The sequence below is a fragment of the Neopsephotus bourkii genome, unplaced genomic scaffold (genome assembly GCF_033783945.1).
Source record: "Neopsephotus bourkii isolate Nb327-2 ecotype Australia unplaced genomic scaffold, CSIRO-AGI_Nbou_v1 NB_1792, whole genome shotgun sequence".
Lineage (NCBI taxonomy): Eukaryota > Metazoa > Chordata > Aves > Psittaciformes > Psittacidae > Neopsephotus > Neopsephotus bourkii.
Window position 1 is genome coordinate 4,090,651 of NW_026902266.1, and position 27,652 is coordinate 4,118,302.

A 27,652-nucleotide genomic window follows, 5' to 3' on the forward strand; every position below is an offset into this window, starting at 1 on the left:
AGAATTGACAGATATTCTCTCAGTTTAAATTAAACTCCTGCCTGCCTGCGGTGCTCCATGGGGGTACAGTGACTATCCCCTGACAGAGCTCCATGTCTTCCTGGATCATGGGCACATCCAAGCAGCTAAAAAATCAGCCCCTTTCAGGTCACCAGCTCTAACGTGGAGGATGAGAGAGGTTTTTAAGAGCATCCAAAAGGACAAGAGCTTTCCCTGGACCTCAGCCCTTCACTACATCAAGTTTTCCTCTGAATGTAACCCCACAATACAAACCTGTACTCCACACATCCCTCTGCAGCTGCATGGCACTAAGCTTCAGGGGAAGTCCTTGCAGGCAGAAGGGCAAGCAGAAACCCCACTACTTTTATGAGCCAAGATTTTGTGTAAATCAGCAAGGAACAGAGCGCCTAAAAAACCCCAAACCATGGCCCCCAAAAACCCCTTTCTCTTCTAATCCACCCAAGGGAAATGCAGAGCAAGAACAGCATCACAGCACTAAGCACAACACAGGCATTTATCACAGTCTTCACACAGATACCTTCCCAGATACACGAAGCCATTAAGAAACAAAGAAAGAAAAAGAAAATGATTCACATATGCAAACTGACAACTAACAAATCAGCCACAGAATAACTTATTTTAAGAGAAAAAGGATGCATTAGGGAAGAAGACCTTCAACATGGAGGTCCTGCAAAAACCTAACCCAAGAACATGGAAACAGAGGTGGGTTTTGTTTAAACATTAAAAACAGGGATTTCTTTTCTTTTTAATTAATTTAAATACACATTTGAAACACAAATACCAAGCAAGTGCCTGGAGAACAAAGTGAAAAGAAGGAATGAAAAGTTAATTCAACCAGTTTAATTTAAACACCAAAGTCAGGTTGATTGCACCAAATTAAATAAATAATGGAGAAGATCACACTGGGTTGGTAGATCTCACAATATCACTTAAGCTAGAATTAATTACACAGCCCAAGAGTACTGAAACGAGGATGTCCTCTGGCAAGTGATGCTAGCTGAGGCAGTGTCCCTTTGACACAGCAGGTTGTAGGTGTGGATTTGCCCTCAGCCACAAAACAACGATCACCACCCAGAGGCAAACAGGATGATAGTTTTTATGATGCAGAGGACTCGACCCAGCAATCACACACACACAAACACCTCCTTGCTTGGGTCCATGAACCCTCTGTCTCTTCAGCACCAGCTGGCTCCAAACACATCCACGTCAAACATCAAAGCACAACCAGACCTTGTGTTTTCACACTGCAAGGTGCACAGCATTTCTTGCACTGCTCCCTGAGGTCAGGCACCGCAGAAGAGGAGCAGGCATCTCCTTTCACACACCTGGGGCCAGGCTGGAGAGAAAACCAGACCCAAAATCTGCTATCTACACTTGCAGCCACTTGGGGGTGGGCAGGCTGAAGGAATGTAAGTGGTTTCTTCGTTTGGTTTTGCCACCCCACAACCCCTGCATTGAAAAAAAAACCCAAACACCCAACCCACCCCCCTTCCCTGAACAAAAATAACTTGATCCCAAGTTCCTCTTTCCCCCCTGCCTGTAGCCAAGCAGGGAAGCACCTTCAGACTTTTGTGTGATCCCACTGATGTGTTCCCTACAAAGCAGACATCTCATCTCTGTACCTCACCTGGATGCGCCTGTGACAGTTAGGAGGAACATCCCTTTGCTTTAAACCAAAAATAATTACAAAGCCAACAGTAACAATGCCCTTTACCTTCCTCTGATCTCCTAGAACATTTAAGTCCAACTCATTTTTGAGAAAGGGAGAAATGAGGGGTGAAGGTTTCCAGACAAAGTAACTTGCCAGATCCAGCACCTCACCCCACAGTGCCCCTGGCTGCAGTGAGATGAGCCCCTTCTGCACAGTGTTGCCTCTCCCCTCTGAGGCCAACAGAGCTGAGGAGGGGCTTAGGGGAAAGGACACAGCTGCTCCTCCAGCTCCTCATCAGCTAGCTGGCAACTCTAGGAAGAAAGAGGGGAACCAAGTGGATGAGGATTCAGACTATTTCTTTCCCATCCCTCTTCCTCCCCAGGGCTGGGAGGAGAATTCTGGGTCTGCAAGCCCAGCCTGTGCTTACCAGTGTCCTTGAGAATAACAGTTAAAAAAACAAAACAAAAAAAAAAGGAAAGGAGAGGAATAAAAGACAATGCATAATCAGGTATTGTCCGTGGAAGGAGCAGGAGGGGGCAGGTTCCAGACTGAGACAGAAAAGGGACTATCGCCCTCACTGTGTTTGCTCATCTGGAGAAGACATTCCCTCAGCATCCCTGCGCGAACCCTTTGTGCTGTTGCTTTGACATCAGTTGACATGGATGATGAACATGGGGATGAATTCAGCGCTGCAGAGGGCAGGAGGGCACACAGAGATGTGCTGGGGCTAGGCCCGATGCTTGGGGAGCATGTCGAGCAGGAACTCTGCGATGCCAATGAAGTAGACAACTTGTGCAATGCCGAAGAGAGGAGCAATGACCAGGGCTCGGCAGTATGCCCCTTTCAAGAAGGCCGTGGGCCCTTCCTTCTGCCAGATCTTCCTGGGGAGAAATGGCACACACAGGTCAGTGTCCATCCCACCACACCAGCAGAACTTCTGGCCATGCCCTGGCCTTTTTGCCTCCTTCCAGAGAGCAAACCCAGGCAAACACTGTCACCTGGCACTGCCTCCACAGTGGATCATCCACCATCACCAAGTGCTCTGCAAAAGACTGTGCAAGGATGTGCCCCATCCTTACATCTGGCCAGGAGCAAGAGTGTCTGCCTGGGTCTAGATGTACAGCTAAGACAACCCCATGCTTGCATCAAGAGGTCCCCCTGTTCAAAAGCTGGGGCCAACTCCAATCCTCAGTATGGGGGACAGCCATATCGCAAGAGACTCTGCCAACAGCAGCAATACACAGAAGCTGTATTGAGCACTTGTGTCTTGAAACGCCCTTCATGTTCTGAAGCAGTGAGACCCCAGTTTTGCAAAGGGTCAGAGAAGAGTGCAGCTGGGGACAGCCCACTCAGACAGCACTTCTGCAGCTGCTCAGAGTGGTCCCAGGAGGAATACGGACATAATGCTGTAGGATTTTCAGGCAACAGGGCCTTAGAAGAGACAACCACTTGCCTCCCTTTGCAAAAATAAAATCTCACTGTTATGACTGCTGGGGTTTGGATAGAAGCATTTAAATATAAATGCTGTATTTACCTTGTTCAAAATAGGAAAAATATACATGAACAGTATATATCTGGTCATATATATATACATCTATCCATATAGATAGATAAAAGCACATGTTCAGAAGGAAATCAAAACAGAGAAGCTGCTGGTTGGGGGGCTAGAAGCTGCACTGACTGCCTGGCAGCAGGCAGCAGAAGGTGCCATACATCTGGTACAGTAGCCTGCTTCACAAGGAGGCTTACTTGGTGCAGTCCAGGATTCCTGAGTAGGTGTCCTCATTCACTCCCCTCTGCAAGGACTGCAGCCGTGTTTTGATCACTGGGAAAAAAGAGAGAAGAGAGACAGGAGTGAGCACTGGGAATGTAGCATGCTCTTCAGCAGGGAAGAGCCACCCTGAGACTAACGTCTTTGAAACACAGTCAAAACCAAATCACCAAAACCACAGACCATTTTCATACATTTATCAGCACAAAAAAAGTGAAACCAAACCATTTCTTTACAAACTGATAAAAAATAAATCACAGCCACCCAAACCCCAACCACGTCCTCTCACTGTGACCAAGGTTTCCAAGGCTGACTTAAGCTTTAAACACTTCCAGATTCAGATATCCTTCTGCAAAGTGGGAACTGATCTTCAAATACTCAGTTCCTTCTCAGGAAGTATCTAAAACATATGACGCTGCTCTTACATTTCTTCACACCTTGGAGTGTGTGCAATGTTGCAGAGAGGATTTACGTTCTGATGTTTTTCACATCAGAGAAACCAAGGTGGCATCTTAAGGCAAATGCTGTGGAGCAGGAGAAAAGGCCATATATCTGAGGTCTGATCTGGCTGCCCATGATTCTTATTTGCATACTATCACTCCACATGGAAATGTGCCTTTTCAGGGGCATGTTCGCAGCCATTCCTGAGAAGAATGTTGGAACAAGTCCAGAGGAGGGCCACGAGGATGATCAGGGGGCTGGAGCACCTCCTGTATAAAGATAGGCTGAGAAAGTTGGGGCTGTTCAGCCTGGAGAAGAGAAGGCTGCATGGAGACTTCAAAGCAGCCTTCCAGTATCTGACGGGAACCTACAAGAGTGCTAGAGAGGGACTGTTCGTTAGGGACTGTAGTGATAGGACAAGGGGTAACGGGCTAAAACTTAAACAGGGGAAGTTTAGATTGGATATAAGGAAGAAATTCTTTACTGTAAGGGTGGTGAGGCACTGGAATGGGTTGCCCGGGGAAGCTGTGAGTGCTCCATCCCTCGCAGTGTTCAAGGCCAGGTTGGACAGAGCCTTGGGTGACATGGTTTAGTGTGAGGTGTCCCTGCCCAGGCAGGGGGTTGGAATTGGATGATCTTAAGATCCTTTCCAACCCTAAATATTCTATGATTCTATGATTCTGTGAATGACTGAAATGGATGACATCCTTTTCCTGACTTACCTAGTGAGTACTGCAAACCTCTGTGTAAGCTGTGGCCAAAGGTATAGCACAGCTAAGAAACCACCATCTGAGCTGGAGGCAGCTCAGACAGCAGAGGTCCCCATCTGCACCTCCCTGTGTGCTCATGCTGCGAAGAGGCTGGTACAATCACTCTCCTCCTCAACTAGTCTGCTTCTGTCTCCTGGCACCTGGCACCAGATCACCAGCACAGGGTGCTCTGGACTCACCATCACAAGGATTGACAGCCACCGCAGCTGTACTGCCAGCCACACATCCGGAAAGGAAGGACACGTAGAACGGAGCCTTGACATTGGGGTCTTTCTGGCCCAGCTTGTTCAGGTTTGCAAACAGTGGGAAGTAAACAATGGAGAACGGGACATCCCTGTGGTTGGGAGTGAAGAAGGGAAAAAAGAGTAAAGATGAGTAAAGTCAGAGTGAGACACCAACAAACTGAACATCAAAGGAAGGGCTGCAAGCATCGTGCATTGGCAGCACCAGCCACAAGTGCAACACAGACAACGCAGCTCTGCAACTGCAATGCAAACAGCAGCCAAAACTCAGCAGGGGCAAAACTGACTGCAAAAATACAACAGGCCCATGGGAGGGAGAGTCCTGCTGAGTCAATGGCCTCTCCCCGATTTTCAACATTTCTGTTATATCAAGAGGATTGCATCCTGCCCCATCTGAGCCTTGCTTTAGCACTGCCTTTAGGAAGAGGAAAGTCACTCTGTGAAAGGGTGAAGAGTGTCAGAGCAGATACCGACCCTTGCATTCAACATGCTTCATGGGCCAGAACCTGTTTTGCACTCTGGAGACTCAGGCTGACAGTTCTGATTCAATAGCTCACAAGGACTTCTCTACATTGTTAAAATATGGGCCATGTGGGAATAAAATAAAACCTTCCAAAGAAAGCAGGAGAATTAAATCTTCCTGGAACAAAAAGGCAGCCTCCCTCGCTTCCCTGACCTTCCCTTCAGTAATATGCAAAACCTGCACATGGAAACTAAGCCAAATCAAACCCACAACCCTGAAGCAAAGCCCCTTTTGCAGGCTCTTCCCCTGGATGGCTCGTGCTTTAGGTTCAAGACTGGGAACACTGCCGTGCTCAAACCCATGCCATCCTTCCAGTATCTGAAGGGGGCCTATAAGAATGTTGGGGAAGGACTCTTCATTAGGGACTGTAGTGATAGGACAAGGGGTAATGGGTTAAAACTTAAACAGGGGAAGTTTAGATTGGATGTAAGGAGAAAGTTCTTTACTGTAAGGGTGGTGAATGGAATGGGTTTACTGTTAGGGTGGTGAGGCACTGGAATGGGTTGCCCAGGGAAGTTGTGAATGCTCCATCCCTGGTGGGGTTCAAGGCCAGGTTGGACAGAGCCTTGGGTGACATGGTTTAGTGTGAGGTGTCCCTGCCCATGGCAGGGGCGTTGGAACTGGATGATCTTAAGGTCCTTTCCAACCCTAACTATTCTATGATTCTATCCTACCTTAGCAGTGTGGCTCCCAGGCCTTTGTAGAGTCCTGCGATGCCTTTGCTCCGCAGCAGCTCCCTTGTTATCTGTGTTGCTGTGGTGCGCGTTTCCACCACTGGCTCTGCCACCCTCGTCGCAGCGGAAGAGGAGAGTTGGGCCTGCGCTGCCATCAGCTTCTTCTGTGCCGCTGGGGAGGAGCAGAGAGAGAAGTGGTCTGCAAGATGCTCAACAGCAGTCTCTTGCTGCCTGGTGCCATGGGATGAGGAGGAAGAGGCAGACTGGCGCATCAAGCATGCAGACTGAGGCCAGCCAGGTGCCCTGAAAACTTGCTCCCACTCAGCCCATCTCCCTCAGCCTGTCCCAGTGTGGGAGCTAGCTGCTGCCACACAACACTGCCCACTGCACTCTCCTACTGACTGGTTTTACCTAAGCAGGAGCAGCCTGTCACACATGACTTCCACAGCACAGAGAAAAGGAAATGCCATGAGCAGGCAGAGGATGGTAACTGCTTCCAACTATGTCCCCGAGCCCCCAGTAGGACAAAATAAAGATATTCATAAACAAGAGAGGTTCAACAGTTTTGCTCTTTGCCTCCTTCTCTTGAAAGCAATCATTAACCTGGGAGTTCCCCAGCCACGTTTATAAACTCAACCTGGTTTTCCCAGCCTTTTCACACTGATGCATTTCTGCTCTTTGGCCAGAAGATGGAGAGCACATCAACCTGCAGGCAACCCGCTGGCTGCCACCAGCACACCACAGGCCTCTTGCCGCATAGGGAACAAGCTGTTCACAGCAGCGAAAACCTCTTCTGAACCCTGAAACCACAGCTTAATTCCTTCGAACATTTTAAAATAATGCACACAAAGAGGATAAGGTCTGCATTAAAAACAGCAAAGACAGAAAAAATAAATCCGTGATTATTCAGGAATGCCACATCAAAGAGAGATTAAAGGACAAATTCGCCCATTTTCCAGGAAGGACCACAAACATGGTATCTGATGGTGTCACACAGGGGCTCCTGGGGAACAAGGCAATACCCCACCCAGCTGACCTCTGGAAAGGTGACAGCAAACAGCCCTTTGCTCCAGAGACCCCATGTCAGACTCTTGTCTCCATTCTCACCAGAAATGCCCCCAAGCTTCAGACAAAAGGCTCACACTTCCTCCTGTCTCTGGCTGCCAGCTCCTGCCCACAGCCCCCACAGCCTGACCCTAAACCTCTTCCAAATCCAGTGTGCTGGGAGAATTTTATTTACTCTTGTATTTACTTTATTTACAAAAGCTGCTGCTTTTGTCAGGAAGAGAAAAAAAAAAGAGTAAGGGGAAGACAAATAATTTGGGAAGGACACATCCCATTGGGAAGCTGTTAGGGAGGTGCGACAAGGAGCCACAAGAAAGAACAGACGTCAGAAAAGATGAGATAGAGGAACTGCCACAGGAAAAGCACTGGAAGATGCTAATCCCCTCTTGGGTGCACAGTAACTAACAAGTTTCAAACACCTGCAAGCTGACCACCCAGTCATCTCTCCTGTCTCTTTCCATCCACCTCAGTATTCACTGTTTCACTTGCCAATGCTACTGTTTTGCCAAAAAAGAATAATAATCACCTTTTACAACTGTAAGGGCTTCTGCAAAGCCAGATGAGCAAAGGGTGGGGAAAGTAAACTGGGAAGAGGAGGGGAAACAGCCTGAGATACCTTTGACTTAGGAGAGCAGGTGCAAGGCAAAGGGTTTTCTCCACTCATTACCTCCCCTTCTGACTTGAGAGTCCAGTCCCAGCCCTTTTCCCAAAGCTGCTCAGTACCCAGGGAAGAGAAGCCCACATACCAATTCGCCCTGCATCCTGCAGCTGGATTTTGAGCATCTCCATGGGAGTGGTGACAATCACCTGGCAGGTACCTGCGCCACAGCCTGCCAGCATCTCCCTCAGCAGTGTCAGCTTCTTCCTGCACCAAGAAAAGGGAGAAAGTGTCAGTCGGAGGAGATGGCCTGGAATAACACTGCAGCAGCTGCCCTAGCAGGGACTCGGGCACATCTCTGACCCTGGGGGTTATAGGAGAGGCAGCTCAGGGGAAAGGAGAACCTCCTAGGCTTGACAGGTCAGCATAGCCCAGGCCTGGAATCTCTGCCAGCATCACCTGTTCTGGAAGAAGAGACCCGTTTTGGCCACAGAAACAGAACACTGAGAAAAAGCCACAAGCCCAGCTGGAACAGCCCCAGAAGATAACACACAACCCTCTCCATGCCCAAAGAGAGAACTGCAGCTCTCTTCCAGCACAGCACTGCCCCTGGTCAGGGCACAGCCTTTAGAAAGTGCATCACTTCAGAGGGCAGCAGAGGACCCATTAGGAGGGATAAGCAGCTATCCTTCTGCCAGCCTAGTCCTCTAAACATTATCAACATCCCCCAAAAATAAACAAACAAATCAAATGGCAAGAAGGGAAAATATGTGAGTTGCTGCTTTGGAGTTTTTTGACAAAAGCAAAATAAATAAACAGCAAACATGAGAGTCAGGGAGGCAGCTGCCCTGTGGTTAGGACCTTCTTTACCTGATCAGCCTTCCCAAACATGAAAAAGTAGCTTTTGTGTTAAACTGGTCCTGCTCAAGGGATGAGGGATGGGATGGACCCACATCACTGCAGCTTTGTGCATCCTCTGTGCTAGAGAGCAGGGATTATGAGCAACATGTTCTTGCCTAACAAATGCAGCATTTCATAGCTCCCTCCATATCAAAGCCATGGAACAGCCTGGCTAAGACTAAAGAGAGGAATTTAGGATGTAAATGATCAGAAAGCCTCAATTTTTAGAAACTGATGAGTTTTCACTCTGCTAAAAAAAATAAAATAAATCTCACCCCTTGGTACCAGAAAACACTGACTTGACTAAAAAAAGTGCCTCTGACCTGCTCTTTTCTAAAAAGGGAGGAAAAAGCAGCATATACAGATCACAGCCAGAAGGAAACAGACTCCTTCTGTTTTAAATGCAAGTACTATTTTTACTCCCTCCAGCCCTGCTCTTGCAGCAATACCTCATCTTAACCTACTCAAAGCAAGTCGCATGCTATGGCAGAAACAGTCCCACAATGATATACTCTGTTCCCTTGCAAAAGGAATAGGGTCAAGTCATACTACCTTACCAGGGGTTTCACATGCACACACAGCACAGCTGTGGCACTGTGGGCCAGCAGAGAAGTTTCAAAGCCAGCCCTATAGGAAAGGGAGGGGGGGATCCACTGTAATCCTGCTGACCCAACCACGTCAGCTGGACCAATTTCTGCACTTCTCATCTTTTCCAGGGAGGATACTGGAGCAGGGGATTAGAGGCACAGAGCCATAACAGAGATTACCAGTGACTAAATACAGAGCTCTTCTGTGATGCTGAAGGGAGAAACATTTCACAGCCTCCCATTTCCAAATCACCCCATAGATGAGAAGCTGCAAAGAACAACCCCTCCCTTGGAGCTATCCATGGGGCCACTGATGTATGTGCAGCAATCACTCCTGGAGGGTATGCAAGTATCAGGGTGTGCAAATCCAGAGGTCCTCGAGGTGGCCAGGACCAAACGAGCCAGGTGCCAGTCTCCCTCTACAGCACAGCAGGGCAACTTCCACTTTAGCAAGAGCTGTGGAGCATCCCCGGAGTACATTCCTCCTAGCTTTCAGATGGGGCAACTGCTTTGATACACAGTTCATAAGATCAGGAAGATTTGCCCTATGTGTTCACCTGTGGACCATTATGCCAACCAACAAAAGTCAGCCTGCCTTGACTGAACTCTATTGAGCTATACCAGCATGACCCAACAAAGGATTTATGTGCATGGGTGTATTTTAGAGATGTCGAACAGGTACATCAAAAGCATCTAGAACAAGGGCTTGCAGCTTTTGGTTTGCATATTCTGGGAACTGCAGGGAGTCCAATTAAAAAATACAGCCCAAGGTGAGCACATCTTTTCTCACGCATTGCCATACAAGGGTCAGACTCCCTTTGCAAAACATCACCAGTCTGCACGTAAAACAAGTTTGAAAATGGTTCATCTCTAGATAACAAAGGGGGTTAAATATTTAAGGCACCGCAGGCCTTATCCTCAGTAGTTTAAAAACTGGTGCATCTCAACTAACTTCAGAAGCTGCAACAACAGAAGAACCTGGTCCTACAAATGCAGAAACCATTTTTTACCATAGCAAGAGGGTGTTAAATACAACATACACACAATAGCCCCAAATTGCACACTGGCAGAAATCAGTTGTTCCACTTTTTAAACTATCATGTAATTAATTAGTGACAAATTAACAATGTCAAGGGGTAGAAGATTCATGCTTGATCTAAATGAGAATTTCAAACTACAGCTGAAAAATAATAAAGTCAAAAAGCAGGAACTATAGGCTTCTGAAAGTTTTTCAAGAGCAACACGTCACTCCAAAGTCAGGATTTCTGAAAGCATTGGAACATCGATGTCACATGGAAATAAATCAGGATTTTTTTTTGAGTTTCTGAAAAATGTTGTCTGTGTATGAGTTCACTGGGCTTGAACAGGGACCATTTCCATAAACCAGCCGTTCAAGAATAAGGCTGACAAGATCTCCAAAGACAGGAAATCCCTGACCTAAGGAAACATCCACACAAAGCCATGTTTCTATCTGCTACCCAAGAGGCTACTGTCCCAGCTTCCTCACTCACAAAACTGCGTCTCCTTCTGGTCTCTTGTGCTGGTTTTGGCTGGGATAGAGCTAATTTTCCCCACAGTAGCTCCTATGGGGTGATGTTTTGGATTTGTGCTGAAAAAAAAAAGTTGATAATACAGGGAAGTGTTAGTTACTGCTGAGCAGTACTTACACAGAGTTAAGGCTTTTCTGCTCCTCACACCACCCCACCAGTGAGTAGGCTGGGGGTACACAAGGAGTTGGGAGGAGGCGCAGCTGGGACAGCTGACCCCAACTGACCAAAGGGATATGCCCCAGTATGTGGTGTCATGATCAGCATATAAAGCTTTGGGAAGAGTAGGGAAGAGGGGAAATATCCAGAGTGATAGTGTTTGTTTCCTCAAGCAATCATTACATGTGATGGAGCCCCAATTTCTTGGAGGTGGCTGAACACCTGCCTGTTGATGGCAAGTGGTGAACGGATTCCTTGGTTTGCTTTGCTTGTGTGCAGCTCTTACTTTACTTATTAGAAATAATTATATCTATCTCATCTCAACCCACGAGCTGTCTCACTTTTCTGATTCTCGCCCCATCCCACTGTGCGGGGGAAGTGGGCGAGGGGCTGCATGAGGCCAAGCTGCCAGCTGGGTTAAACCACAACATCTGTCAACCCAACAGATTGTAGAAAGCTCCCCAAAAGTTTCAAACCAGAGAGAGTAAGGTGCTTTCAAACAATTTAAACAGTGGGTCTTTGGTATGGATTAGGGAACCAACACACGGGAGGTGTCCTTCAAAGGGAGGGCAATCTGTCAGCAAAATGTACTTGAGACAAGCAAAACAAGGCACTGATGTAGGACAGATCCACCTCAAAGTAATGCCACCAGCTCTGGCAGATACTACTCCAGGTATGGTACAACCTACCTCCGGCTGCTCTGTGTTGCAATTTCAACTAAGCCAAGAAGAAGGTGACTTTGTGCCTGCACCCATTAGATCAGGTTTGCTCTGGCAGGAGATCCCAAGTGTTTTGTTCCAATACAAATGTCTGTGAAGTGAACAATGGGGCAACACAACTGGGGCATGCTGAACATGGACATAACCTATGTTTTGTCCCAAGACATGCACCTGGAATGGAGACAAGAACAATGCTCCTTTCATGGGTGTGTTCTGTGATCAAACAGCCCATCTCTAGCTCCCTCTAGATTAACAGTGTGTTTACTTTCTGGCTTTGACGACCTTTGATGTCTACAACGTCACCCCACTGCAATTCCCTGAACCTGTGGGCTAAATAAGAATTCCACACAACCCTAGTAGCTGTTCCTGAATAGGCATAATGAGATTATCAGCTCTGAACCGGCTCTTTCTCTAGGGGAAGGGCTGGATTCCCCCACCTAAAGTTCCAGTGGGTTGGATGGACATTACCTGTGTTAAGAAGTGTCCAGACATCCAGTGGGTAACTACAGGAGAGGCTGCCTTGGCTCACAAGGGTTCCTGCCCAGAGAAAGATCTAAGCACAGTGTCTGCAAGGTAACACAGCAGCTCAGCACCAGGACAAGCAGCATCCTCCCTCCTTCCTATAGAGAGCCTCATTTTATAGCCTGTCTCAGTATTCAGCAACTCAAGGATCAACCAGGCTGTGCAATGGTTACCTAAATACATGATGGGCTGAATTTTTTTCAGAGAGGCTGAAAGAGGAGCAGATGAAGGAAGGAGCTCTGGGGCGATGCATCAGGTGTGAAGACAATAGAGAACAAGCTCCAGTCTTCCCATCTGCATGGGAAAATGCCTTCATTGTCTCAGGATTACAGTTGGCTATTTCTTATCTCTACGGAAAGCTACAAGGCAGGGGGAAACAGAAAGTAAGAAAATCTGCTGGCATCAGCAAAGACACCATTAACACAGCCATGCTGGTCTTCCCAGGAATCCGAGCTGCTAAATCATCAGATTTCCAGCCTTTACTCCAGAACGCCAAACAAAGTGAAGGTCAAAACTGAAGAGGACAGGAGATGTAAGGCTATAACACGCCTTGGAGAAGAGCAGCAGCAAACTTATCCAGGGACACTTGAGAGTTTTTATGAGCAAGAAATTGCTTTTATAAGAAGCCATGAGACACTTTTTACCACAGCCAATGCCAAGTACTTAACCAAGAACCTGAAAAATGCCCACAAAGCCTGGAACACATGCCAAACACAACAACTGTCTGGCATCCGTACTTTGGAAATAAACATGAAATCCTGTAGGACACTTTAAAGGAATTGTTTTTTATCAAGTGTTTAACACCCAAATTCAAATGAGGACATACGAAGTAGTCAATACTTACATCTACCAAAGAGGCCTCACAAACTGAGCACCCAAAACTCAACAAATGCACGCTGGTGAACTACTGATTTGAATTGCTTTGTTAGCTTTATACCTAAGTGCTTCGCCTACCCCTAGTGACTCCTTATGTCCTCTAATCTGGACAACAAAGCTGCTGCTATTTTAACAGTAGTTATAAGATTTTGGGTCTCTCAACACATTCAGCTTCAAATCTAGAGAAAAGAAAAAAATCCCATCTGTTTCCAGCTGCCTAAAGGTTTGAAGTTTCCCCTTCTCTTATATCCTGCCTTCCCCAGCCATGCAGTGTATCCAGCACAGAGTGCCACAAGAACCAGGACCTGGCTGAGGACTTTTCTGTGGGTCACCTCTTCTACTTCTCTTGGGAATCGCAGAGGCCCTCAGGCCAAAGTCATTACAGGATAATATTTAACCTTTATTGCCTTTCTCAATCAGGGTCATGGGGTGCCCTTCACGTTTTTCAGTATTTTGCTTTTCCTCCTTTTCTCCAAGGCATAGCAAGGGGGTTTCCTGCACTCATACAACTTGCTCACACCTCCCTTGTTCCTAAATGATCAGGACAGCCTGGGAGGACCAACACAGTCTTGTTTCCTCATAAAACAAGAAGCTGTAGCAGTAGGCTGTCATAATGGTCTTGACATCAAAACAGAAACAGGTAAAGAAGCAGAAACCCAGTCCCCTAGCCTGTGAGCACATTCTTCCTGCACCAAAAGGAGAGGAGAAGCGTTGCATAACCATAAATGTCCCCCCAAGCTGGTCCCAGGACAGAGAGAGCTGCAGGAATACACATTTTCAAACTGAGAGATTGGTGCACCAAAAGGCCACGAAGTCCCATGTGAGGTCCTACTGCCCCACTACTCTACCTCTAGCAGCATCCTAGAGCATGGCCAGGGAAAAAGGACTCTAGCACACACCTGCGTGATACATCCCCAAGATACCCTTCCACCAATTTGCAGCCAGGAGCTTCCTACACCACAGATGTTGTTTTCAGTCTGGCCTTTTGAAAACACACTTTATGCCGCTTCTTTTTTTTTTCCTAACAGTTTAAAAGCAAGTTCATTTTAACTCTTAAGTTTTAAAAAGGATTAAAAAAAAGCACACTAGAAGTTGTTGTGTAACTTGAGGCTATTTTGGGTTATGCTGGACTTGCCATATTCTCTGTAGTCCTTTCACTTGCACACGGAGGACATGCTCAGCGTATTTTAATTAGCAAATACTGATCAAACATGCATGTTTTACCAGACAAGGATCTCCAATCCATGCAACACATTTCAAGGAAATCAAGTGCTAGAAGCTTAGCTTCAAAGGCATTCAATGTCAGAAGGTCTAGAAGCCTTTTGCAGCTCTGAGTCAGAAAAACACCAGAGCATCCTTTGGGATGCTGGTCTAAGAGCACAGCATACTGTGAATGTATAGCAGATAGTTTGGCTTGTGCAAACAGCACTTTGGTGGAGCTATTTGTGGAGCTACTAAAATCTTGGTAGCTCAGCATGAAAAAAAAGGGCCCCAGCCTTACACTGAGCTTAACTCCATCAGCTGCGCTTCACACCATATAACACCTTCACTGTTGCAATTACACATCCAGAAATTAAACCACATTGACATGCCAGGCACCCTGAATCTTCACCTTTCTAACCCTGCACTCTTTTGTTATTCATACCTAGGCTTTGACTGGAGTTGTAAAATAGGTGGCCCAGCCTTGTGATGTGCTAGCAGGTATGTACCCAGTTTTACCCTGGCTAGGAGATGAGTTTGGAATCCAGAACTGCTAATCCTGCCCCGTCTTACAGAGACAACTGAGGAGGAGGGGACAGAAGCATCTCAAGGGAGAAACTGGCAGACTGCAAACAGCTTGGAAAGAGGGTAACAGCAAGGCAAACCCTTAGGGGGGACACAGATTCATGTGTCAATTAAACGGCCCCTCACCATCACTTCTATTTGTCATGTGCAACAATAGGAGAAGATCCTGTGAATTGTCAAAGGCAGCATTCGATAACTGCAGCATGGCCAGGCACAACCCTTCCAGCAGGTTACATTCTCCATCTCCAGGCCTGTGATTTCCCTAGCGTGGAGAAAAATGATTCAATAATAAGCAGCTGCCCTACAGTTTCTAAGGGCACCTATCCTCACTGGTAATGTCATGGCCTTTTCCATCACCCCCTGATCCCAATGTACTAAGCAAGGTCACAATATGCATCAAAACTTCCAGCTAGATCATAGGTTCACAGCCTATGCCAGCCACAGCCAGCCTGCAAGGCATTTTCTTTCACATCACATCTTGGACTGACATTTCTACTCAGAAACACCTCAAGCCATCTTCCACAGCAGTACCACAGAGAGGCTCTGCCTCTCTGTCCAGCTCATGCTGTCTATCCTCATAAGCAGAGCTGACAAGATTTCATTCACCTAAGCCCCTCATAGTAGATGAATGAGATCAGTGACTCTGACTCCACATGCTGTATAGCTTTTGTCATCTAACTGTGGCCCAACCTTTCTTTTCCCTAAAGGACTGAAGAATGCTTAGTGCCCTGACTACCTGAGTGGTATCACGCTCCTATTCCAGGTCACTGTAGTGCCAGTCCCATCAGTGCATCTTTTAGGAGAACAGCATGTCTTAGTCTTGCCAAAATTCTCTCTCCCCTTTATTCTGAATTGATCACAGCACATCATCTACATCATGTGTGGATCAGCCAGGAACCCAGAAGTCAAACTGGAAGATGCACGGGTGAAGACCTCAGCTGCTTGAGGCAACAGCTGCATCCCACTTACCCAAACACTTGCTCAAAGCCTGTCTCAGCACTGAGAGGCAGACACACACATGTGTTCCATGAGGAAGTCTATATGTCTCATGGAGCAGAACATGCCATGTTTTAATGGCTGAAACATCACAGCAGTAATTGTTCTCACATAACACCAAATACATTGTCATGGTGGTCTGCTCTCTTTCATGGGCCACTCTCTCAGTGGTGGTACAAGGAGAGACAACTTCTGTTTTTCCAGTACCATCAACTAAGCTCTCAAGTTATACGTGGTGGCAAAGAGCTAGCTGTGCTCCTGTTTACTGCAGTATGCCAAGGCCCACCGTGTTGTCTGCTGCAGGGATCACACCCACCACTTGGTAGAATTGAGGCGCAACGAGGACATTGTTACCTCCCACTGTCTGAGCAGAGCACAGAACAGATACTATTTGAAGAGACAGAAAAATCACAAGCAGCTGCAAGCTCATGAGTCACACAGACATACGGTAACTGCTACTTTAAAAGACTCCAGAACAAAAAAATTAGGTACATGAAAAAAATAGATCCCCAACCTGTGTCAGTCCACAGTCTCCACTGAAGTTGTTCAGCCACTCATCTCCGCAGCAGAGACTGATGTGGTACATTATGGGAAGCTGTTAAACCAAGTAATTGTGGCAGAGCTTAGTGTTTTCAGTGAGTCAGGATCGTATCCCAGGCAGGCTGTTTTCTAACTTACTGTCACTGAGAACCGGAGACAGTGCCATTCACCGGCTGTCTCTGCAGAGAAGTCTCTGTCTGAAGGGAGACACAAGTGTTCCCCAAATTGCGGAGAAAATGTCTTGGTGAAAATAACATTAAATATTCAGGGTCCAGCTCCTCTCAACTGCTCAGCTAGAGTCATTTACTCTGTTGTGGTTTAAACCCAGTCAACAACTAAGTACCACACAGCCACTTGCTCACCCCACCAGTGCAACAGGGAGGAGAATCAGAAGGTGGCAAAAACCCACAGGTTGAGGTAAGAACAATTCAATAATTGAAATAATGTGAAACATAGTAAGAATAGAAATAACAATGAGTAACAATAATAATAGGAAAAAAAGAAGAGGAATAAAACTCAGGAAACCCAAGTGATGCACAATACAACTAACTGATGCTCAGCCAATCTACCGAGCAGGGATCGGCCCCTCCTGGCTAACTCCCCCCAGTTTATATACTGAGCATGATGTTCTGTGGTATGAATATCTCTTTGGCTAGTTTGGGTCAGGGGTCCTGTCTCTGCTCCCTCCCGGCTTCCTGTGCCCCTTCTCACTGGCAGAGCATGGGAGACTGAAAAGTCCTGGACGTAGGGTAGGCACTACTTAGCAAAAACTAAAACATCAGTGTGTTGTCAACATTATTCTCACACTAAAGCACTGTACAAGGTGCTAGGTAGACAATTTACTGGATACCATATGAAACCAGGATATACTCACATTTTCACATTTAATTCATATGAACTAACCCCCACATGCAAGCTAAGCAGATAATTTTGTTCCTTCAGCATTTATTTGCAGGTCAGCTGCTGGGCAACACTGCAAGTGCCCTTTATCAATTCAGATTCATTACCTCTCTAAAACTGTTTTCAAGCTACAAAAGGACAAAAAAGACAGTAAGATTGGGGTCTACAGAACTTGACCTTGCCATCTGTTCAAGCCAGGAAGAGTGTAAGAGAATCCAATAGGATGCTGAAAATAAAGGTCCTTCCAGCAGCTGTTTGGGCAGCGATCAGTGCCAGTGGGTTCCTCTCAAATACTCTGCCTACAAATTCTGGACCTGCTAGCCTTGGCTGAGATCTGAGACTATTTTTAGAAGCTTGAATAAAAAGCAGTCATCCAGTGGAATGCTTTTCACTTCCCATTTTAGACATTACATCCTTAGCCCAAATGTAATCACCAGCTGAGCCATTCAAGGTTCACTCATATTTCAGTCATCATAGAATCACAGAATCATAGAATAGTTAGGGTTGGAAAGGACCTTAAGATCATCTAGTGCCAACCCCCCTGCCATGGGCAGGGACACCTCACACTAAACCATATCACCCAAGGCCTCATCCAACCTGGCCTTGAACACTGCCAGGGATGGAGCATTCACAACCTCCCTGGGCAACCTATTCCAGTGCCTCACCACCCTAACAGGAAAGAATTTCCTCCTTATATTCAATCTAAACTTCCCCTGTTTAAGTTTTAACCCGTTACCCCTTGTCCTATCACTACAGTCCCTAATGAAGAGTCCCTCCCCAGCATCCCTATATGCCCCCTTCAGATACTGGAAGGCTGCTATGAGGTCTCCACGCAGCCTTCTCTTCTCCATGCTGAACAAACCCAACTTTCTCAGCCTATCTTCATGTGGAGGTGCTTCAGTTCCTTGATCACATCATCCCATTTGACCTTTGCCCTGACACCTCACCAGACTTGTCTTTTGAGTTGAACATGAAGGGTCTGCACCCCCTACTCACCCGTCCTTGGAGAGGTGGTGCCGGAAGAAGTCATTGGCTGCCAGTTTGATGGCCTTTTCTGGTGTCACCAGGGTCAGGTTCACTGCAGCCCCTGGGCAAGGAAAAGAGGAAAAGGCCATTGGAGAACAAGAATAAAGGAACCATTAACTGGATCTTTCAAGAATGCGTTGTAACTCCAGCTCAAAACCAAGGACTTAGGAAGGAGAGCTCCCAAAGCACCAAAGGGATTAGGAAGCATGAAACACCACTGGAAATTAATAGCATTTCTACCTCCCCACACCTTGGGTTTTTGAAAACATCCTCTGATGTGTTTCTACTCCATTTGCAATGCTTTTTGTAATTTCTTTAGCTTCACTACTACCTCTCCACCATGCAAACATGCATCCTCTTCTCTCATCCAAGGATGCATTCCTAAGAATCCAGAAGGATGCAGATCAGACCTTCAGGAAAGGTGTATAATTTGGTTTAATAACCATTCCCAACTCCCTCATAAATGTTTTGCGGCTGAGAAGTGAAAGGCCCACAGCCCATGTTCTTGCTAGTGCTCTTGCACCACTACCACCAAAAGCAGAGCAATTTGCTTACCAGGCAGCCAAGAAAAGGCAGAGCCATTGAAAGACCTAGAGGCTAGTTAAAGTCAGCTGGCTCACCTGCATGGAAGTCAGCTAGCTCTAGGTCAACCCTTGCAGTTAAATGGCTTCCCTCGTATATCACCACTGGGTGTCACCCTCAGAACAGCCACAGCTGAAAAGTGGCTTTTTGTCCACCACAAACTGCAGGGTGCAGAAATTCTCCTCTGAGCACCACGCCAAGGCTTGCTGGGGGACATGGAGTGTAGACAAGCCTTGGCTTCACCACCAGCTCCGGCTGGAATGCCCCTTTGTCAGGAGCAAATTCCTGTATTGTGCCTGCCACAATGAAAGGTCTGCGTGGCCTGGCAGGCTGCTGTGAGCCATGGACACCAGTATTAGTGCAACACAGTGGCTGGGAGGCAGCTTTCAAGCTGCCCTCAGAAGCACGTGGTGAGGAGAGGGCCAGTCCCTTCTGAACATACTAGGTTTTGCAGCACTATATTAACACACTCCAGAATCTTCTTCTTCCTTTAGATCTTACAGCTCAAAAGGTCCTCCAGTGGATGACTGCAAGCTCTCTTTGCCTGCACTGAAGCATTCTGAGTTCTAGTGCCCCCGAAGCAGCTTTACTGGAGACTTCCTAACGACCTATGAATACCTTTGCAAGGACAAACAGAAAAGCTAGCATATACCTTTTGCCATTATGCTTATGGTAGAGATTTAAACAACTTGCCCCAAACCTCCGTTTTCCAAAAAGAAGCAGAGAAGCCTGCACTTCCACTAGGCCCTGAACACTTGGGATTAATCTTCAGAAGCTCTGAACCTCAGTTGACAGAAACTGTGCAGGCTCAACACACCTAAAGAAAGGCAACTCAGTCTTCTGATCCTCAGGATGGACTCCCCTCCCCCAAATGTTAACTCCTAAATTAGACACGGAAATACATCAGGTTTGGGAGAACTTTCCACAGGTAGCAAAACTGCAGCTGGGACTTCTGGGACCAGTACAACTGGGATCAAGACATGAGAAACCTTGGCTCCACATCCTCTGCTCAAAGGACACATCTCCAAAATGTGGGAAATAGCACGAGGAAACAGACAACTTTGCCATGTAGGGCTGTGCAGCCCAACACATCTCCCCCTCTTCCAACTGCCATGTTCAGATTTCACAGAAAACAGAGTAACCCTGCCTCGCAGCAAATCAAATCAGTGCATTCATTCCACACTGGCCATGACACCCAGCAAATGCCATCATCTTCTACAGGAGCCGAATTACCTACACAGGGAGCAGGGTAGCCCTCTCATACTCCAGAGTTTTTGGAGACTTCAAAGTGTACCAGTGACTGCACTGCTTCAGTTTGATGTGCTTCCTACATCATGTGCCCCTGCCAAGACTCTTGCATGTGATGAGAAGCCACACAGACATGACCCCCATGCTCTATCTCCACTTTTAATGTCAATCACATCAGCACCTACAAAGCAAGTCCATGCAGCCCAATTTTTATGTGGAAGTGGCTACCCATGAAGTGTTTCCTGGAAATGCACTTGAAGACAACTTCAACCCCACTCCTAATGGCTAGAAGGTAAAACCCCAGTATATTACTGCCATGCAGCATGAATAACCCTTTCCTTGGCAAAACAAGGAGAAAAAGAGAGAATACACCTGCTAATTTAACACCAGTGCAAATGGTTCACTGAAAGAAAAAACAAACTCCAAAACATCAAGGAAGAAAGGTAAGCAAGAGGTATGCTTCCATGTGCTGACCTCCTCCAGGAGCCAAGAGGCTTTCACAGCAATTCCTCCTTCAACTGCAAATAATGTAGAGGGAAGTTAATGAACCTGGGTTTTCTCCTATATCTTTGATATTTTCAGTAAGCTGCTTAGCAGAGAATGGATAATCCCTGTCCTCAATAACCCGTAACAGCTTTAATTCACTGGAGGAGGAGAAATCAGATACTTCAGCTGCTGGCTATATGCTTTCCATGGCATTTTCTACCTTTTTTATAAACCTCCTAGCTCTTCAATTCTCACTATGCCAGTGACTATTTCCCTAACTAAAGCTAACCTTGGCCTATAGGCAACACTACAGGTACCAGAAGCAATGACACACAGATTACAAAAGTAAATTACTATCGTTAAAAAACAAAATATTTTGCAAAGAAGTACAGAAGCACTACAAAGAATAAAATAAAATACAGTCAAAACCAGCTGTTTACCAACTGAACTCGTAAGTGCCCTCTTCTCACCAAGCCTTGGGTTCTGTTATTAACACACATTCCTCATAAAAGGCATATATGCCACCAGCAACCTCCATAACAGTGGGACTGATTCATACGCAGCATGGCACTGGTGCAATATGGAAGGTATTATTAGCAGAGGCTGGGGAAGGCTGCCACACTATGGTAGCTGAACTGTAGCTACCCTCCAAATGTCACCAACAGCAAAGGGCATTTCCCCAGCCTCATTTAGGCCTTTGACTTGCCAGCTAGACTAAAGAGCTGGTCTGCAAATAGCAGTGGGACTTCCAGGATGCCTGCTGGGATCTGTAAGTGGCTTCTGCACAGACTGTAACAGGAAGCAGTGGACCTCTCCAAGGTACCCTTCCACTGAAGTCCACATGGTCCAGGAGCCCACAGGCACCATGGATTCATTTGCTTGGCATCATGCCTGAAGGCAGCATGCTGTCATCCCCTGAGCACAGACAGGGCTAGACAGCACCACCCAGCTTTGCAGCACAGTTGCTACCTAAATGTTATGGAAAAAAAACATGAGAAAAACACTCTTTTTCCTCCACCAAGCAAGCAAGAATCCCTGTAGCTTGGAAGAAATATTGGGACTGCCTTATGCATCACACAATTCACTATGGCTACTCATACAGAGCAAGGACTGTCTGCCTACATATCCCCCCTTGAGAAATGATTTGCAAAAAAGCATCCTACTAGCTCAAGCCTCTCTCTTCTCTATACTGAGGAGCTTTGATTCACAGGTGAGGGAGACCTGGAGCCACACAGTGGGAATGGCTGCACCCAAGCAGACCCTTTCTGTCCTCCAACTGAGGCCAAGCACCTTGTGGAGAAGACTGACGCAGTTGTGACTCCTCCATGGGCATGGCAGGTGGCAGTTTAGCACATTAACATATAATCCTCCCAATTTCAGCTTAAAGGCTGCAAATAAGAGCTTATGAGTCATTCCTAGCTTCTGCTGGGGAACTGGGACAGACTGAGGGAGTAGGAACCAATCCACAATCTGATTTCCATCTTCCCCTGCCTGCAAGTCTGAGCTGTCTCTTTACCTTCTTCCAAGAAAATTACTCACATTCTTCATGAATATTGGATGTATTTTATCCACCTATCCTCTCCCCAGGAGGAAGGGAAGGGCTGCTAATGTCAGCCCACAGAACTGAGGCCAGAACCAGGATTGCTGTACTTGGAGGACTCACCTTTGCACCCTGGCTATTGTGAGATATCTGTGAATTTCTGGAGCTATTGACAGAAGCCCTTTCCAAAAACCAGCTCCCCATTTAATCCTAGGAGGCGACAGGTAAATCCAAGCCACTCTCAGCTCCCTGAACAGAGAGGTACAAAGTTAGTGGGACATGGACCAAGCTGACCAGACTCATTATGGCTTAGAAAAGCAAGAGCTATGCAAAACCCACTGCACCCTTTGAGACTTTCGCTTGGGAGTGGAAAGTGGCCTGGATATACACATCCCTTTCAGCACCCTGCACCTTACAGGACCAATCTGTCTCTCCCAAGTACCCTGATAGCTCCTACAGTCTCATCTGTAAGTTTCCAAGACCCGCTTTGTCCTTCTGCTCCCCGCCAATCAGCCTGCCACTGCATATTTACACCCAAAGTTAATGCAGGCTCTGTTCCCAGCTAGGAACAGAGGCAGCCAGCTTCTGGGAAAAATCAAAGGGGAACGTGTCACTGCTAGCACTGAAGAAAGACCTTGCCAGGGTTCCTCGGGGTTATTTGTCTTGTTTCCTGCTCCCACGAAAGCTGGAATGAAGCAGCCAATCCATCCCCAGCATCCACTGCACTCCCCCAAAACGCCCACCAGCAAGTTGGGCAAGAGACACTGCCTCAACAGCCAGCACCAGCTCTCAGGCTGGCTGGCTGCAGCGGCTGTGGCTCCTGAGGAGCTATGGAAGAAGTGTCAAGAGATGCCAACAGCAAGGTACCAGCATCTCTGGACTCCCACTTGAAATAAGAAAGAGAGGGACTCAGTTAATCAAAGCACTACTTTAATCAGGCTTTACCAGCAAATGAGTGTCACAAATAATGCTATCAGAATGCCTCAGAGGAAAAAAAAAAAGCATATTCAGGCAATTGAATACGAGTATGTAAGATAGAACCAGAGCTCAGTGTTGATTGAGCCAGTTGGACTGTGCCAAAAGCCAAGAAAATATTCCACATTTTCCTCTCCTATGAGTAAAGTCAGAATTTGGCCTACTGTTCCCCTCTCCTCAAAATCTTCAAAAACTTTCAATGACTTTGTGTTTAAACTCAAAAAGGTATAATGTCAGCTGAGGAACTCACTCCTGCAACAGACAGCCTAAGCCACGGAGCCAGGAGATTGCTAGCAGGTTAGCATACAACAACCAAACACTTGAAGCTCTACCATGAGGAAACCTCTGATTTTCTTAGGGAGTTTCTTTCTGGGGGAAGGTTAGCTTTTTTTTAATTGCAGCTTATCTATCTTAATACTTGAACAAAGCACTCAGGCGTGCTTGAGAGACAGCTGGTTTTGGAGATAACTTGTCAATGGGATGGGACAGCATGCCTGACCATATTAGTGGTGGGCTTTGACATAAACTGAATCACCAACCACAAAGAAAGACGCTTCAAGAGGTTTGCTACTGCCCCTCTGACAAAAGCTACTATGCCCAAACTGGGAAACACACACACAGAGTCCTGAAACAAAGCCCAGCAGCTTCACGTAAACTGCTAGTAAAGATTAACTTCAGTAAATGGTAAGGTTTAACACCAAAACAGCCATGGGGAGGACTCAAGTACTCAGTGGTGGAGAGCTCAGCAGACAACTAGCATGAGGAAGTTTATTTTCAGAAACAGATGCACTTTCAACATCTTACAATATTGCTAGGGTATTGCTTTGTAATCCTGAGAACATGCGCTTTTCATCCCACTTATGCACAAGTGCTTCCACCACAAAATCTGCGCCATGCCTGACTCAGCTTTACTTACCCCTGTACATGCCAAAGTAGCCTTCCGACCTAATTGTTTTAATGAGGCAGTCAGACCTGCGGACAAAAGAGAGAGAGATAAACTACAGGGGCTCAAAGGTGGTTGACAGCAGAGAAAAACAAAACAAATCTCTTGGAGTGGTATTCATTTCTGATCTGTCAGCAAAACCCTGAGCTGAGAAGAGAATCACATCAGACTCTGAATGCACCATTGTTCAGGCCCCAGTCAAATTTTAGCCCCCAATTCACTGGGGCTTTGAAACCCTCGGCTCGCCCTGCATGCGCTGTCTGCTTTCTAGAAACACAAAGGGAAAAGTGTCACTGCAGGGACTGTTTATCCAGGGTCCCCTGTGGCAAACGTGCATGAGATGCTTCAACAAGCAGATCCCCACACACATGATTTTAAATCCAGTTCTGGAAGGGAAAAAAGGGGAGGAGGACAGCAAAACCCCCAGTGCCCAGTGCTGACGTTGTGACTTACTCCGTGAAATTCGACACAAGCACTAGACGACCCAAACACTCAGTCATCTGTGACCTCCCATGAAGATTAAAGCACTTACTTTTAATACATCAGGTCCCACAGCAGGCAGAGAGCACTCAAGCTCTTGTCCTGGGGAGAGTGAGGCAGAGTGCCGTGGAGGTGCATTCCAAGGGGAAAACTGTTGCTTTGTTTCAACTACATTTACTGCAATTGGGAAAACTGAAGACTTTTCAAAGGCACTGACACACACCTAACAAGTCTAGAGGCACAGTTCAGGAAGGCAGTGCAGACCCCCTGGCAGTGTTTCCCTCTCTAGACCACAGCTGCAGAGGTTTGGGAACACAAGGAGTAAACTTCATCTCTGCTTTGTAGTAGTGCTAACGTGGGAGAGAAGAAATAAAGAGTTCCATTGAGGGCATTACGGCCTACTTGGGTCAAGGCTGTTCTAGGGTACCACATGTTACCTGGGCTACAGAACTGATGGACATGGGCAGAGCACAGTCTACCTGGACTTGTGCAAAGTGTCTGACACTGTCCTCCTGCATGCCATCCTTGTGTCTACATTGGAGAGACATGGATTTAATGGACGGACCACTCGATGGATAAAGAATTGGCTGGATGGCCGCATGCAGAGAGTTGCATTCAATGACTCAATGCCCAAATGGAGACCAGTAATGAGTGGTGTCCCTCAGGGTTGGTGTTGAGACTGCTCCTGTTCAACACCTTTGTCAGCAACAAGGACAGCAGGATTGAGTGCGCCCTCAGCGAGTTTGCCGATGACACCAAGCTGTGTGGTTTGGTTGATACGCTGGAGGGAAGGAATGCCATCCAGAGGGACCTTGACACGCTTGTGAGGTGGCCAATGCTAACCTCATGAAGTTCAACCAACCCAAGTGCAAGGTCCTACACCTGGGTCAGGGGAATCCCAGGCACAGCTACAGGCTGGCAAAGAAGAGATTCAGAGCAGCCTGAGGAGAAGACTTGGGGGTGTTGGTCGATGAGAAACTGAACGTGAACTGGCTTCAGTGTGCGCTTGCAGCTCAGAAACCAACCGTACCCTGGGCTGCATCAAAAGGAGTGTGACCAGCAGGTCTAAGGAGGTGATCCTGCCCCTCAACTCTGCTCTCGTGAGACCCCATTTGGAGCACTGTGTGTAGCTCTGGTGTCCTCAACATAAGAAGAACATGGAACTGTTGCAGCAAGTCCAGAGGAGGGCCATGAGGATGATACGGGAGCTAAAGCATTCAGATCCAAGTTTTGTTGCAGATTCTCAGGAGAAGCCAGCTCAAATATACAAGTTAAATCCTGTGTATTCCTTAATGGCACCTCATCCCACAGAAACTCCTGGCTAGGGACCAGATCTGCACTTGACTCCTGGAGGTTAAAAGCCTCTCTCCTACTTAGCCCCCCTCCAGAGAGAAGGATCCTGGCATGCCCTCCTAAGGGGACCCCACATCCTGCCCAACTCCTGTTGCTGTTGCCAGGGGGAGAAGTGATCTTCAGGGAGGAGAGGCAATCTGCAGCAGCAGCAGGAAAAGGACAAAACAAAAAGGAGAGGCAAGGCAAGACAGGAGGCTGCATTATGCCAGCATGCCTGTACACACAAGCAGTGCAGGGAGCAGAGAGGGTTGTAACTGTCAAGGGAAACAACAGTCGCCGTGACATGTCAGAGCCTACAACCTAAACTCATGCATAATTGCATGTTGTCAGCCACAGCAAGGAGGCCCGGAGACTCAAACCATCAACGTACAGAGCATTTCCTTCCTATTCTCAGCCTGCCTAAAATTCTGCTGGGCAGGAAAGAGGAAAATATTGTTAACACTCCTTTTGAACACAATGGCAGGAGGACAAGAGAAAACTTGTGAGTCCCAGTGCCTTCTCCCCCCTCAGTGACACCAGTACTTTTGGAAACCTATGGCCTGACTCTGGTTCCTACAATAAAGCATCTTGTGCTGAGTGTGGTGCACATTTCCACAGCAGACACAAAGCCCTAGGCATCCCACACAAATCCCAGGTGAATTTGGCAGGCTGTATATATTTATGTCTTCTTTTCCCACAGCACTTGATTATTTTGGACTCAGGACTGCTGAGATAACTACAGCATGTGTCAACCTTTGAGCCTTCAAAAGATCTGCATGCAGTGCTCTAGACTGGGAACGAGTGACTGCTTCCTCCTTTTAAAACTGACGCAGCAAATGAAGGACCTGCAATAAAAAAGTGATTGAAACAGAAGAGAGGTAGAAATTCCCTCATGCACTCAACTATCAGTTGAGTAATCAATCTCATTGATCACTTTAATCAGCAGAGAAACAAATCGTCTCCTTTTGTTTTGGTCCTGTGCCCTGACAGCAGCGATCATGCCACCCCTAAAACAAAGGATAGAGATGTGCCCTCTGCAGAGATCTCACCTGCTGGGCTCCACAGCTTGAACAGCTGCTTTATTTGCCTTATCTGCCCTAGCACAGCTTGGTTCAAGATTGTCCTGTCTTTCCTGAGGAGAGCCCAGTTCCTAGAAATGCTGAACTCACTTGAAAGAGGTAACAAAGTGGAAAGCCTCCCCGCTGGAAGCCACGAGGGATGCTGCCCGTGCAGGGGTACTCACATGCTGGTGTACAGACGCTGGCCATTCTGCTGGTTCTGCAGGCGAGTTTTTGCCAGGTCAATGGGAAATACACAGGTGACCCCGATCAGTCCAGCTATCCCTCCATTGATCAGCTTGGCAGGTAAACTGTAAGGGGATGAGACGTAGAGAAACAGATTTCTTAGCACTGGGATAACGTCAGGGGAGGGAAAGAGGAAAGAATGGAGCTCTTCTGGATGACAAGAGTTAACACATCTCTGTGTGACAAGGCTGTCCTCCTCCTGTAGCATGAAGGGAGCTCTCAAGGCAAAGCTTGGCCCCTGCTGTATGCAGGTGGGAAGAGGGGAAAGCAGCACGTAGCATCAGGACAAACCACTGACTAGTGGAGTGGAGGCAAACAGCTAAGCTACACATCACTAGAAACATGAAAAAGCCCTGTTTGCCAGGACCCAAGGGTTTCTGTTGTTCCTAGAGGAGAAAAGAAGACTGCTGAATCATCTTACAACACAAACTGACTTGAGTTAGGGCCTG

At 47.0% G+C, this 27,652-nt stretch overlaps 1 protein-coding gene across 1 annotated transcript in view; it reads right to left on the minus strand.

Annotated features, from left to right (window-relative positions):
* Positions 1-728: 728 nt before the first annotated feature.
* The window catches only part of SLC25A22 (solute carrier family 25 member 22), a 51,047-nt gene continuing 24,123 nt past the window's right edge, over positions 729-27,652 (minus strand). The window contains exons 3-10 of the mRNA XM_061380326.1: positions 27,143-27,268; positions 24,061-24,116; positions 18,284-18,374; positions 7,905-8,023; positions 6,094-6,265; positions 4,834-4,988; positions 3,422-3,497; positions 729-2,553 (exon numbers count right to left, since the gene is read on the minus strand). Coding sequence (XP_061236310.1) covers positions 2,400-2,553; positions 3,422-3,497; positions 4,834-4,988; positions 6,094-6,265; positions 7,905-8,023; positions 18,284-18,374; positions 24,061-24,116; positions 27,143-27,268 — 949 coding nt within the window. The 3' untranslated portion in view covers positions 729-2,399. The remainder of the gene's footprint in view (positions 2,554-3,421; positions 3,498-4,833; positions 4,989-6,093; positions 6,266-7,904; positions 8,024-18,283; positions 18,375-24,060; positions 24,117-27,142; positions 27,269-27,652) is intronic.